The sequence below is a fragment of the Aquarana catesbeiana genome, linkage group LG02 (assembly GCF_042186555.1).
Source record: "Aquarana catesbeiana isolate 2022-GZ linkage group LG02, ASM4218655v1, whole genome shotgun sequence".
NCBI lineage: Eukaryota > Metazoa > Chordata > Amphibia > Anura > Ranidae > Aquarana > Aquarana catesbeiana.
In genome coordinates this window covers 597840178-597855462 of record NC_133325.1, presented here as the reverse complement: position 1 = coordinate 597855462, position 15285 = coordinate 597840178, and the positions used below count along the sequence as shown (strand labels likewise).

Genomic DNA, 15285 nt, shown 5'->3' with positions numbered 1-15285 from the left:
TGCTTTTGTGTCTGATATCTCATTTTGTAAATAATTATAGACCAAAAAAAAAAAACAGAAGTTTACTGCTATTAATTTTTCCAAAAGCATGATCCCATGTTATATATCACATTAGTTCCTACTTGGTTTTCTCATAAGCTCAGCTGGGTCTTAGTAGAAGAAATAATGAATGTAGTGAATAGCTTGAATTTAGCTAGGATGCAGATGGAACAAAGTTTGTAAAAATCAAGTATTTCTTAGACCTTGCCTGTCTCATTTTAAGGCTATAAATTCTCATTACTTTGTCTTTTAGTGTTCCTCAAAACTGTTTAATTCATAGGCATACTTTCAGCAATGTTTTAATAAACTGCCTTTTATGAGTTTGTGAAAGTCTGAGTTACAATTATGACTACATTTAATGTGTATGCTCACCTTTTCACAAAACATGAAAAGGTAAGCTTACACCCTGGTCCCTTGTCCCTACTCTGTGAGTGATTAGTTGTCACTGCCCACGCAGCCGCTGCAGCAGTCCAGAGCCATTCTTATTGGTCATGTGCAGGCACGTAACCACTTTGACCAATCACAATCGCTCTAATCTGTCTTGAAAGTTATTGAAAGACCACTGCATTGCCTGCATGGGCAGAAACAGCTCATCACCCATGGATGTAAGCGAGGCAGGGACCGGGGAGTGGGGAATGGGTGTAGGGTGTCCACCTTTTCATTTTTTGTGAACTAACACTTTAAAGCAGATTTCCTGATTTACTGTATCCAAGGCCCAAGCAAACTATTTTCTACACTATCAAGTGTGCTCATTGGCCGTGCTATGTAAATTGTATGCAGCCTCAGCAACATACGGTGTACATAGCCACTTGTTCCAGCGTTGAACGAGAACGTCTCGTCCCACATCGGAAACAGGTTTAAGAGGTTGAGAGGCTCAGAGCCATTCATAAGCGACTGTGTATTCTCTGAATGAATACAAGGCTTCCTCTGACTGAGTCAGAGATTGAGGCAATCTTCCAGCCACCTGCCTGCTTGACCCAATAAAATAGGACAGTGAACCTGAAGATTAACTTTAACCATTTGTTGACCACGCTATAGCCAAATGACGGCTACAGCAAGATTGTCTAGTTCTGTGACGATGGTGATCGGGGGTGGCGCGCTCTGTGATTGTAGTGTCCTCCGGACACTGCTGATCACAGATTGAGGTAAAGAGCCAATCGACGTCTCTTTACCATGTGATCAGCTGTGTCCAGTCACAGCTGATCACGGAAGTAAATAGAGGGAGAGATTAGAGAGCCTATAACCGACATCTCTAAAAAGGAAATCTACACTGATAATTGAGGCACTGATTATCAGTGTCCTGATTATCAGTGCAGTGTCACCTATCATTGCCACATATTAGTGCCCATCAGTGTAGCCTCATCAGCGCATATCAGTGAAAGAGAAAATGTACCCATTTGCAAAATTTTATAACAAACTATGAAAGTTTTTTTTTTTTTTTTTTTTCAAATTTTGCAGTCTTTTTCTGTTTGTTTAGCAAAATATAAAAAAAAACGCAGTGGTGATTAAATACCACCAAAAGAAAGCTCTATTTGCGTGAAAAAATGTTTAGGTACAGTGTGGCATGACCGCACAATTGTCATTCAAAGTGTGACAGCGCTGAAAGCTGAAAATTGGCCTGGGCAGAAAGGGGGGTGAAAGTGCCCAGTAGGCAAGTGGTCAAAGGGTAGCTGTACCTGATGATTGCTCCAATTGTTCTTTGTGATAAGCTGGTCACCTGCATCTTTTTTTAATATGCTTTCAAGACTTCTCCCTTTTTCACCCCCCAACACAGTATAGGTAAAAACAGTCTGGCTTTTAAGATTTAGTTCTTACAATTACAACAAGGCATTGAAAATTAACTATACTAGTTTATGCAAAACATAATAAAATTGCCAGAGTGAGCTTTCTCTGATTCAAACTCCCTCCCATGCGCTTTCTCTTCCTTGATGCAGAAGCTCTGAGCTCAGCATTTGAGAGCTCCCTCCTGTGAAGGAGAGCAAGAACATTAGGCTTTTTTTTAGCAACCTTCCTTAGCAACGTTTGCCAGTCAGGCTTGAACTACATGAATTGCAAAGGCTTTATTCAACTTCGGTGCACAGTTTTTTGTTTTTTTGTTTTATCTACTGACACCCTTTATCTGCCTAGGCAGTTTTTTGGTAAAGGTGAACTAACAGTTTAATGAAAAATCACATCAAGAGGGTCTACATTGAAGGGCCCTGGCATCTGTGAAGTCCTGAAATTTACCCTGCTTGTGCAAATAACTCAAAGAACATACTTGAAGAGAACCAATCATGGTTGGGTTTATGCAAAGCTCAGAATATTTAGTCTTAAATTCTCAGAAATGTGTAGGCTTACTTTATTTTACCCCCTTCATGATCAGACCATTTCTTGCGATACGGTACTGCATCACTTAACCGCTTCCCGTCTGTGTTATAGCCAAATGACGGCTACAGAGCGGACCTTTATTGCAAGGAGGCCGTCATATGACGTCCTCCTATGCATGAGTTGCCTGCGCGCCCCCTGCGGGGCATGTGCGGCACTCTGTGATCACCAAGTTATTCAAGTTGGTACCAGCCACTCAGGCGGGGAGAGAGGCAGTTCCTGGAGCCTCGAGGAATCAGGAAGTCGCACTGTGACTGCGTGGAACACCCTGCGGATATGACGTCACCAGAGGATTCAGGAAATCAGACAAGTGAAAGAATAGCAAGGCTACGCGCTCGGAGCATTCAACTCCTTCTACAGGCCAGTAGAAGGAGCCGAATGTTCCACTGCCTCTCTCCCCCCCTACTGAGTGGCTGAAACCAACTTGCCAACTGATGGCACGCACCATGACGACAGCCCTGAGATCCACATACAGATGAGCCTGTTATTCATGTACATCTTGTAAGTGTCCTATTTTTATGCATTAAACCTATTGAGATACTACACTTAGTTGGCATGTCCTTCTCTCTCTCCTATGCTTTATTAATTTAGGCCAGTTTGTGTTCTGCTACATATTTTTGGTAAACAAAATCCCAATAAACGTATATTGATTGGTTTGTGCAAAAGTTATAGCGTTTACAAATTATGGGTTATTTTTTATTAATCTTTATTTTTTTTTTTTACTAATAAGGTTGGTGACCAGTGGCTTATAGTGAGACTGCGTTATGACACTTTTTGGGGACCAGTGACACAGTAATCAGTGCTAAAAATATGCACTGTCACTGTACTAAAACACTGAGAAGGGGTTAACATCAGGGGCGATCAAAGGGTTAACTGTGTGCCTAGCCTGTGATTCAGTGTAGTAGGGGGAAGTGCTTTTACTATGGAAAGGCATGGAACAGTGTTCCTGCTTTACAGGAGCACAGGATCCATGCCTTTTGTGCTCACAGAACGGCAATCTGACTTGTTTAGGCAGACTGCTGTTCTGTCTGTGTGCCGAAGCATCGGCGGGTGCCAGTGGACATAGAGTCCACCGTGCACACCGATCAGCTCCCACTGTGTAGAATCAAAGAAGTAGCCAATCATGTACTAGGTATGTGATCTGGCACAGAGCAGCCATCCTGCTGCAGTAAATGTACGGTGGGCAGTCCACAAGTGGTTGTTCAGATATCTTTGAGAACTAACCTGATGAAATTGATTGAGTGTTGCTTGGCCTTATTTCATATATTTACCTCAATTGTCACGCAAATATGTATTATGTTTGATACTACAACATCCACAAATGAATGGCCAGTTCTACTAAGCAATATTAAAACCAGTTAATACGTTAGCTGTTCTTAGAAACTACCTTCACCACTGTGTGCATACAGATCTTCCACATTCATACAACCCAGGTGTATTTATCCATTAAAGTGGATGTAAACCCGAATTTTTTTTTTATGCCATAATATAGAGTGTAAAATTTCCTATCATTTGAGCCCAGTCTTGCCACAAAGAGTTAATCCAGCTCTGAGCAATCCTCTTTTATTGTTCAGTGAGATAAATCTTGACAAACAGAGAAAAACTGTCAAATCCTCCCCCTTGCTGTGAGTGACAGGTGATTTACATATCTCGTGCACTAGCCTAAGACATGCATTATTTTTTTTAATTCCCACCCCCACTCCTTTCTTCAGCAGCTCTGCAAGAATTGGCTGTTCCACACCTCAGCATGATTTGACATGCTGAAGTCATGTGGTTACTTTCCTGTCTTTTCACTGGATGTTAGAGATTGTAGCAGGAGATCAGTGTAAGAAATACACAGGAGAAATGCATATTGACAAGGGGAGTGTAGAGGTTGGCGGGGAGTCTACTGACATCACGACTCCACCCACCGAGCTCCAGACAACAGACCCACCCACAGAATATGCAGTTTTTCGGGTCTCAGACAGAGGGGAGACATTTGACAGGTAAAGATACATACAGGAGGCATGTATATCCTTATAGATAACCCCTATGGCAGTAGTTTAGAAAGGATGACATTAGGTTTACATCCACTTTAAAGTGGTATTCCAGGTGAATATTAAAACCTGCCCTTGGTTAGTATGTATAACTAAAACTTTTACAGTATGCATTATTGTAATGCGTATTGGAAACAACAGTTCTAATCTAGACGATCGGCAATCCTCCTAAGCTTTACAGACAATGGCGTGCCAGTACAGCCAAATGTGTCTGCTCAGGGGCACTTCATGGAACTATTGTCTGTGTCTGGGTATGAATCACAGCACAGATCTAACCAGCCCTACCCCCAGCTCTGCTCGGCCCGCCCAGCACCATCTGTGAGGTCATCTTCATTCAGCAATGTGCTTTAGCTCCTCCTAGCCTTGCTTTGGCTTGCAGGAGCGACGCACATCTTTTACACATATTACATATACAGTAATGGCCAAAATTGTTGGCACCCCAGAAATTTTTCCAGAAAATCAAGTATTTCTCACAGAAAAGTATTGCAGTAACACATGTTTTGCTATACACATGTTTATTCCCTTTGTGTGTATTGGAACAAAACAAAAAAAGGGAGGAAAAAAAACAAATTGGACATAATGTCACACACAATTCCAAAAATGGGCTTGTCAAAATTGTGGATAAATAAGATTGTTTCAAGCATGTGATGCTCCTTTAAACTCACCTGGGGCAAGTAACGGGTGTGGGCAATATGAAAATCACATCTGAAAGCAGATAAAAAGGAGAGAAGTTCACTTAGTCTTTGCATTGTGTGTCTGTGTGTGCCAAACTAAGCATGGACAACAGAAAGAGGAGAAGAGAACTGTCTGAGGATTTGAGAACCAAAATTGTGGAAAAATATCAATCTCAAGGTTACAAGTCCATCTCCAGAGATCTAGATTTGCCTTTGTCCATGGTGCGCAACATTATCAAGAAGTTTGCAACCCATGGCACTGTAGCTAATCTCTCTGGACGTGGACTGAAGAGAAAAATTGAAAGGTTGCAACGCAGGATAGTCCGGATGGTGGAGAAGCAGCCCCAAACAAGTTCCAAAGAAATTCAAGCTGTCCTGCAGGCTCAGGGAGCATCAGTGTCAGTGCGAACTATCCGTCGACATTTAAATGAAATGAAACGCTATGGCAGGAGACCCAGGAGGACCCCACTGCTGACACAGAGACATAAAAAAGCAAGACTACAGTTTGCCAAAATGTACTTGAGTAAGTCAAAAGCCTTCTGGGAAAACGTCTTGTGGACATAATGAGACCAAGATAGAGCTTTTTGGTAAAGCACATCATTCTACTGTTTACCGAAAACGGAATGAGGCCTACAAAGAAAAGAACACAGTACCTACAGTGAAATATGGTGGAGGTTCAATGATGTTTTGGGGTTTTTTTGCTGCCTCTTGCACTGGGTGCCTTGAATGTGTGCAAAGCATCATGAAATCTGAGGATTACCAAGGGATTTTGGGTTGCAATGTAGAGCCCAGTGTCAGAAAGCTGGGTTTGCGTCCAAGATCTTGGGTCTTCCAGCAGGACAATGAACCCAAACATGCGTCAAAAAGCACCCAGAAATGGATGGTAACAAAGTGCTGGAGAGTTCTAAAATGGCCAGCAATGAATCCAGATCTAAATCCCATTGAACACCTGTGGAGAGATCTTAAAATTGCTGTTGGGAAAAGGAGCCCTTCCAATAAGAGACATGGAGCAGTTTGCAAAGGAAGAGTGGTCCAAAATTCCGGGTGAGAGGTGTAAGAAGCTTATTGATGGTTATAGGAAGCGACTGATTTCAGTTATTTTTTTCCAAAGGGTGTGTAACCAAATATTAAGTTAAGGGTGCCAAGAATTTTGACCAGCCCATTTTTAGAGTTTTGTGTGACATTATGTCCAATTTACTTTTTTTCCTCCCTCTTTTTGTTTTGTTCTAATACAGACAAAGGGGATAAACATGTGTATAGCAAAACGTGTTACTGCAATAGTTTTCTGTGAGAAATACTTCATTTTCTGGAAAAATTTCTGGGGTGCCAACACTTTCTGCCATGCCTGTATAAGTGTACTTAGTATGGTGAAACTGATTGCATGGAGTTACTTGAAAGCAAGCCTTTCCTTCCACTTTATACCTTGGAAAACATACAAATGTACTTATCTATTTTTTTTTGTTCTTGGAACTAGTTATGTGGTATAAAATATTTTTGTTATGCTTTACAGAATAACCATTTGCATGGACAACCATATACCGGCCCAGCAGCACACCACATGAACAATCCCAATCCCAATCCTCAGCGGGCAGGCCAGCGAGCACCAGAAGAATTTGAAGGCAGTGAAGATGTCCCCCTAATTCAAACTAAAGATTAGTGAAACTCAATATTATTATTTTACTTAACTCCTCCGAGACTGTGCACCCAGGCCTTACAGTCCAACTTTCCTTTGTGTCTGGCTAATATTTAAAACTAGAAAACGAAAAAAAAAAAACTATTCCTAATCAACTTGGAGTGGAGAGTCTATTCACTGTCTTATCTGCAGAAACTTGCTGTCAATATATAACCCGCCTGCAGTGGAAAGTGTATAGTGTTTTGTAATAAACGGCCTGATGCTACTGTGTAAATGGCAAAGGTGTACATAGTATATTAATGTTTGACTGTTAATTCTTAAGCAAGACCTTTTTTTTTTTTTCTTTTTTTTTTTTTTTTTTTTATTTGGGGCTTGATGAAGTTCACGTATTTACAAAAAAATTAAAAAAAACAAACAAAATTTCCAGAAAAAAAAAAACAACCTTTAGTTTCCTGAACTATACCTTCTGCTCTACATATTTTTTTTTTCGCCAAGGCAATCTTTACAGCAGTTGCCAAGCCAACCGCAAAAATAGTTGCTGTGAACTATCTACAACCACAATTTTCTCTGAACAACTTTGACAGCTGGTAACCTATTCACTTTCTGGTCAATGTGGACAAGTGATAATGTATCATTTGTTTTTAAAATTTCTTTTATTGCCTTCTCATACTTATACTAGATTTACTATTGTTCTGCTGTAACATATAGCATGGCTTCACGCCAGGAGAGTGTAGCCAGACATAGGGGTTGTGGGAGGGTTAATGAGGACAAAATGCCATGATCTAAAAACAGTTGCACTGTTGAGGTTTTTCTTTCTTTTTTGTTTGTTTTTGTTTTTTATATAGACCTTAAGTTTAAAATGGGGGACACACTTGGGCAGTGGGGATTTAGAATTGAGTTGCACATGTGCCCATTTGTAATATTTGAAAATTGCCTGTATGATAAATGATGCTTGGGTTTCAATAATTAACACAAGATGGAGGAATACGACAAACAAATATGCAACAATTGCTATGCCAGGATCTTGGAAACATAATAGATGGTATTGTGTGCTTGTTTTGTTCCTTTTTGGTAAGCTTATTCTAGGCATTTGGTCTGATACTTCCTTCTCTTCTACTGCATCTCAATAACGTGAAGGCCTGTGACAGTTTTATTACACCTGTGAGTACCACTGCCTGGGTAAAAACTGGTGGTATTTGCTCAGTGTACAACAGATCTACTTGAAATTAGATTTGTCTTGTAGTCCTTAATCAACTGTGTACAAAAAAAGAAAAGAAAAAAAAAAAAGAAAATATTTAACGTTTAATAAGCAGGGACTGAAAATTAAGAACTACTGGTTAGTTGCAGACAGTTTGAAGGTCGCATGATTCCTGGCAAAAGATGTTTTATGAATTTCAAGGAAAGCATTAGTAAATACTGTATTTAAATGAAAAAAATAATTGGTAACTTGAATGTGTGTATTTTTGGACATGTCTAAAAACCAAATACTCCCTACAGAAACAGATACAGCCCCTTCTATAATATTTAAATATTTTGCTGTTTTATTTTATAGAAATTATTTTGCTGAATTCACAAATAGAATTTGATTTAAGAAGAACTGAATTGTCCTGTTGTTTTTCTTATTGCATGAATACCTGTATAATAATTGAAGGCCAATTTATTATGTTTGCTATTTATTTATATATATATATATATTTTTTCATACTTATGACCCCTACACCATAACTGGCACTAGATTAATCTGCTTATATTTAAAGCCTATGTATAGGTTAGTATAACGTATGTACCTACATAAAACTTGATTCTACTTGTTGCAATAATATATACACAGTTTGGGTAATCTTTTCAAAAGAAAAAGTTCTCAATTTTTTTTTATGGTGTATATTTTACTGTTTTACAAATATGTGCAAATAGATTTTGTCCCACTCTGCTTACGCTATTGAACATGTGGTGTATAGATATATCTACATGTGACCGAATTCAGATTTGACGAGCAATTCTTTTATACTGCCCTGTTTTTCTAATGTTAAGCTCCCTCCATTTGTTTGGGCACCTGCAGGAACAATGGTGCTCTGACGATTGTAAATGGGGACTTATTGCACAATAGTTAATCTCCTAGCGTTTAAAAAATGTGTAAATTGAAAGCAGACACTTTATTGGTTGCTTTAGATTATTGTAGTTACACTTATACCAGTTTTCATAAATGAAACCAAATGTGTGCATGAGCACAGGAAGCTGGTTTATATAAACTATAGGAAAGAAGTAGTAATGGCTCACAGTGATCACTCTTGGCTAACATTTTTGTAAAAAATTGAAAAAGTGAATTCAGATTGCCATGAGCAACATGGGCCCTCTTCCTTCTTCAAGTTTTGATAAATTGGACCCCTAAGACTTGATTTTGTCTTTGCTGCAGTCAGTATGGCTTGAACAAAATTTATTTCTGCCTTGAATTTATTTGGTGCTGGTATATTTCATGTGTCCTAAACCTCCAGTTGCACACACTAGTAAAATAAATTATATATGTTTAATTATTCCTATAGTCTAGCTTAAGATATGTATTTTTTTTTTGTATTTGTTTAGACCTAATACTTTAGCTGCAATGCTTTCTGTGTGTTACAATAGCACTGTATATCACCGTTTCACTGCTGCTACAAGATGCACAATACATAAGCTCTCCGGTTTCTAAAAGCTTTACATTTACAGTAGAATTTCTAGTAATACATTTAGAGACTAGACAGCAACAAAATGATATGCAACAGAAGAGAAAAACTATCCTGTCCACATTCAAGAAGACAGTTGATCCGAAAACATTCAGCAGTCTATCACAAGAACTGTGATGTTGATAAAATAAAGTGTAATTTTGCATTTGTTATAATTTGAGCAGTGCTTTTGTAAATTTAATGACTGGTTTATTCATTCCACTTAGTGAAATGTATTAATGGTGTAAGTAGAAAGTAGATTGCCTAATGTGAAGGAATAATAACTTGATGACTGCACAGTAGATCTGTTATGCAAAGCACAATCTACATTATTCCTGTTAATGGGTGTGTGGTCAAAGCATGTATCCAAGACTTATGATTTTGACTTCACAGATGGTCATAGTCCTATAGAAATGGTCAGGAACAAGCCAGCGTTATCTGTGACTACTGTAACATCCAGACTTTCTACAGTAAAAGAAAATATTTTGAATAAAACTACAATCTCTGTGTACTGCTGCTCCCCATGTTCATTTTGGATTTGCCAGACGAAGAGATGCATTCATATTTTTCTATCAGAAGGCCAAAAGTTATAGCTGGTCACAGACTGGCACCAGCAAAATGTGTTGCATATTTTTTGGCTTTATTTATGAATAAAAAGGTCATCTAATAAAACGATGGTACTAGAGAAAAGACTCATCAGTCAGGCAAAATGAATAATTGTCTGACATCTGCTTCTCCAAAACCTGAAAGTCATGAAGGGGAGGATACAAAAACAAGTGTTGCTGCTGTTTACTTTTTAGAATATATTAGGTTACATTTGCACGGGTGTTTTGCCATGATGCAAATCACAGCGGCAGCAATCTACGGATTCCTGTTGCTGGGGTTTGACCGCTGCCAGTGGCTAGCTGCAGCCATTGAGCCTGTGCACTTTGACAGGCTGTCGGTGGCTGTGGCTATTCGTGGTTGTTTGGACAAGCAGTGATTACTTGCAATGATAAGGTGGACCTTAAAAATGTCTTCAATTAACCTCACTGTCTCCAGAAGTGTATCCCAATCAGTGCCACCTCGGTAATGCCATGGGAGCCATACCCAGACTTCATGCTGTGGGGACAGCCTGTAATGTTTACTCGGCTCCTGGATAGGGCACTCAACTTGGCACTTGGTACGACATGTTGAGTTAGCTGCAGGTTGTCCAGGGCCATGGTCCATCACAGTCCCTTAAGACCCCTTCCGAGGTATGCCAAAGTGATGGGCGAAACCGGGTCTCTAATTACAGTCCAGTGTTGTGAACAGGTAAGACAGTGCCACCCTGTACAGCCGTGGGCAAAAGTTTTGAGAATGACACACATTCATTTTCACAAAGTCTGCTTTTTCAGTGTTTAAATCCTTTGTCAGGTGTTACTGTGGTATATTGAAGTATAATTAAAAGCATTTAATAAGTGTCAAAAGGTTTGTATTATATTTATTCCTTTTAAAAAACATGACTGCGCCGCCTTAGCAGTACAGCAGCTTTTCATTTTCTAATCTTTAGTACACACTGACCAAAATCACCCACATGGCTTATTTTTCTTCAGAATTTTCAGTAAAATCTCCCTCTCTGATTTCACATTATGGTTCCGCACACTAGACTTTTCTTCTTATTATTTTTTTTTTATGTGAAAGGGAAAAATTGTTGAAGAAGCTGGACAGAATCTGAGTTGTAGAGATCTTGCTGATGTGGTTCCTATATGGTAGAACAGGCTTTTTCAGCCAAGGCTCCATGGAACCCTAGGGTTCTTCCAGAGGTTTCTAGGAGTTCCTTGGGCAATGGTAGGCTCTCCCGCCTACATTGATTACTGATCTAATAGGCATTTCTTCACTGACCACAAAGGTAAGGGCACACGTTACCAATGACTCGTTTAAGAGGACACAAGTTTTCAGTCTGTTTCTGTTGCTCTGTTATTATATATTCCTGGTAAGCCGCATTCTGATTATGATTATTCTTAGCATTATTATCTGCATATCCTATTTTGTTCCTTTAATGCCTTAGGGCAATTTTTTTAGTTATTCCAATATATTTAAAACTTTTAGCAGTTTGTTAATGCTATAGAACTATGAAACCTGGATATATACTTTTTTTTTTAGCAGTGGTTCCCTAAGACCTCCAAATTATATCAAGCGTTCCTTTCCTGCAGGGTACAAAGGTTGAGGGGCTGCTGTAAAAGAATCAAAATAGGTGAGTTATCTTGCTGTTTTGTAGAAAACAAAAATATTAATTTGGAACTGACTTTGTAACAGTCATAACTGGCACATTTTTTTTTGTTTTGCTTTTTTTTAAAGCAAATTTAAAAAAGTTTATATGATGCAAGGCTTTTACATTGATATCTAATTTTTATATAATGACATTATGAGAAAACTATTTAAACCTTCATAGCACCTTTATCTCTTGAGATGCTTACAATCTAGTTTCCCTACCACAGTCATAGATGCATATACATACATTCGGAGGGGCTAATTTCTTTAGCACATTAAGTAACGAGCCTTTGTACGTTTTGAGGTTGTGGGAGAATAAGAGATCACCCAGGACCCCAGAAGGTGCAAGGAATACTGTGCAAACTCGCTGTGCGTGATGTACAGTTGCCCTTTTTTAATTTTTAGTTAAAATATAGTTCTAGTTACTTGTTGAATGTCCACATAGTTTGGGGTGGATTATGGGCCCAAAAGTGGGGGTTCGACCATGGCAACTAATCTGAATAATTGCTTTCTCCTGAAATAACCTGGTTGGTTGCTTTCCCCTGCTTGACTTCTCCCTTCCTTTTCTCTACTTTAAGTATTTCAACCACATTGTGTGTTGGGCAATACAAATAACAGCTAGAAGTCACATTTATAATGGTGTAGAAGTGCATTATTACAAGAAAAAGATTTCTAAACCCTAGCGTCCTATACGCCTAAAGTTGCAGTTTCTCACACTTAAATCTCCATCTCGCCATGCACCATTGGGTACAAAGAGCTGCTATATCTATACATTCCCTTTAATGAACAAATAAAATGGGTAATCTATGACCATTGGGTCAATTTAGAAAAGATTTTTACTCCAAAATTTGCCGAACTCTATAGAGTGGAAAAAGAGTTTAATAATAAATGGTCTGTTCTAATAGTTGATCATGCTGTCTCAGGCTTAAACCTCTCACTTTACCAATTGAAGATGTTTCTTCAAAGATTTGGCAGATAGGAAGTTTGAGCTGCTTTCAACTGACTTTTTTTTTTTGCACTTGCAGGTCCAGCTCTGCAATTACCTATCGCTGCGATTTCTGTCAAAATTGAGCTAGGGCAATGAAAAAAGCAACACGATCATGTAGACAAGACAGAGGAGCTGGGAAAAAGGGGCATAATAGCACTCTGGCTATGGACGGCACAGACGAAAACCAAGAAAAACACTCACGGTGATTGCTTGTTCCCACTGCATCGGAACAAGGTCCCATATTAACACCGGTTCCTTCCTCCTAATTCTAGCTCCCTCTCTGGCGAACAACAAATTGCTGATTTCACTGCAACTGTTTCATTGCTGTTGGAAACTCTGCCCTTCTGGAACCTTTGTCTAAAGATCCCAAAAAGTGCTCCCCTGCCTCTACCGCCTGAATCTATTTGGGCGTATGACCCTGATCCCATCTAACTTCTGCATTTTAAGGTACAAGCTAAAGCTTAATGCCATATGCTTTCTACGATGAGCTCACCTTTTGATGTTGTGCATACTAGCCTTTGTCTAACAGTTCTGGAATCTCTACAGCCAAAACCAGCTCCTATGGGCACTAGATGACTGGCAAAATCTAAAAAGACCTTTCCTCTACACGTGCAATTTTAAGGTGCTGTATTACTACTCTTGTCAGCTTGGTGCTAGAAGTTGCAAGCCAAATCTGGAGAGGAGGCGAGAGCTGGAAGTGTGGATTGTGCTCCTTCCCCCTGCTTTTTCACTCCTGCCAGTGCGGCGCTACTACATGCAGGAGTTGACACAGGAATGCTGTCAGATTGGCACTGGATAAGGTTTGCTTACCCACCACCTATTTCCTGTAACAGAAAATGTAGGTAGGGAGCAGGTAAGCAAACCCTTCAATGTCCTGATCTATCCAGTAGCATCACTTGGGACCAGGCACCCAGGGCATGTGCCCCGCACATCCTGCATGGTACCCTGGGTCCCTGATACCAAAATCCCCCACGACTGCAGGAGCAGGCATCTCTCTCTGCCATATGCCTGTCAAAAGTAGTACATCAGAGCTGTAGGAAGCTTCCCCTAGCCTCCTCATATCTAACATGCTAAGATGATGAGCCTTAGAGGAAGGACATTCCTTGGCCATCTGCCATGCTGCATCTGATGTTTGTGGGTGGAAAAATTGAATTTTACTGAGAACACAATGGGGTGGTGAGGTAATAAACATTTGTGGTGGGAATGAGAGGATTTGTGCTAGGAGTTATTTGGATGAAGGAAGAAAGAATTTGTGTTAGAGGATGGAGGGGATTGTGCTGAGAGGGGAAATTGGGGGGTGATTTGGAGGAAGGTGATGTGTGCTGGGGGGGGGGGGGGGGGGACTTGCACTAGGAGGGGTGATTGGGAGGGAACTTGTGCTAAGATGGGTTATGGGGGATTTATGCTAGGAACGTTCATTTGGCAGTGGAGATTTGTGCTTGGAGGGAGAATTTGTGCTAGGAGAGGAGACGGAGTGGTAATTTAAGGAATAGAGGGGCATTTGCAGGAAGAATAGAACATTGGCTGGAAAGAGTTTTGAGTTAGGAGGGGTGATGGGTGTAGAGATTAGTGCTAGGAGGGCTGGTGGGGGGGTATGGGGGAAGGGTTAGTGCTAGAAGGAGGGGATTTGTGTTTGAGGGAGTATTGGGGGAGAGAGAATTTGTGCATGGGGGGGATTTGTGTTAGCACTGGTTAAGATCTGTACTAGGAGGGGGGATTAGTGTAGGGAGAGCATTTGTACTGGGGGAGGGGGAATTTTTCTATTTTGTTTGGGGAGTAATTATGCTTGCAGAGGAAAATGTTAGCTTTGGGGGGTAGGTTTGCAATTAGTGCGCAACCTTTTTTTTATTTTGGGGGGGGGGGGTGTTTGCAGACACCTGATGCTCTCACATCAGGGAGGGGGGGACAGAGTTTAGCATCTTCATCCTGGGTGTTAGATGGCCTTGTCCCAGCAATGCTCTGCGTTTCAACTGTCAGACACTCCGATCAACCAGGTATCCCTCAACTCACTTCTGTATAGGGATTCTGCCTCCTTTGAGGCAATTCTCTTTTACACAGTTTCAATCCAGAAATTTGCAGCCCAACGTTCTCTTGACATTGGACAAACATTCCTTCTCTGGATAGTCCACTTCTATCCAGCCTTGCAAGAATCTCCCTGGCATGGTGGATTTCCAAAAAGCCCTGGAATCAAAAAAATTGTTCCTCCTCTCTGGGAGGTGGTAACAATAGATGCCAGCCTGTCCAGGGCACCTAGTCCTTACAGGAGTTGATGCTCCCCATCAATATTCTGGAACTGAACTCCTACAAGTTCATTCAGTAAGAGAACAGTTGGAAAGCCCAACGGATTTGGTCTACTTAAATCACCAAGGGGGAACCAGATGTCCAGCAGCTCTAAAAGTGGCAAGTCTGATTCTCTTTTTGGGCGGAGAACCACTTCCAATACACTTGATTATCTACAGCAGGGGTCCTCAACCACTGGGCTACGGCCTAGTACCGGGCCGTGAGTGTGGCTTGCAGCCTGAGGGAGCCGGCGGGCGTGCAACATGACAGCCGGCGGACAGGAGAGCAACATAATAGAGCTGGCTAACCGGCGAACGTGCAGCATGACAGCCAGCATGAG

At 40.5% G+C, this 15285-nt stretch overlaps 1 protein-coding gene across 4 annotated transcripts in view; it reads left to right on the top strand.

Annotated features, from left to right (window-relative positions):
- The window catches only part of USP9X (ubiquitin specific peptidase 9 X-linked), a 365419-nt gene extending 357076 nt beyond the window's left edge, over positions 1–8343 (top strand). For all 4 annotated transcript variants that reach the window (XM_073616321.1, XM_073616319.1, XM_073616322.1 and 1 more), the window contains one exon: positions 6624–8343. In XM_073616321.1, the coding sequence (XP_073472422.1) occupies positions 6624–6770 (147 nt within the window). In that variant the 3' untranslated portion in view covers positions 6771–8343. The remainder of the gene's footprint in view (positions 1–6623) is intronic.
- The last annotated feature ends 6942 nt before the right edge of the window (positions 8344–15285 follow it).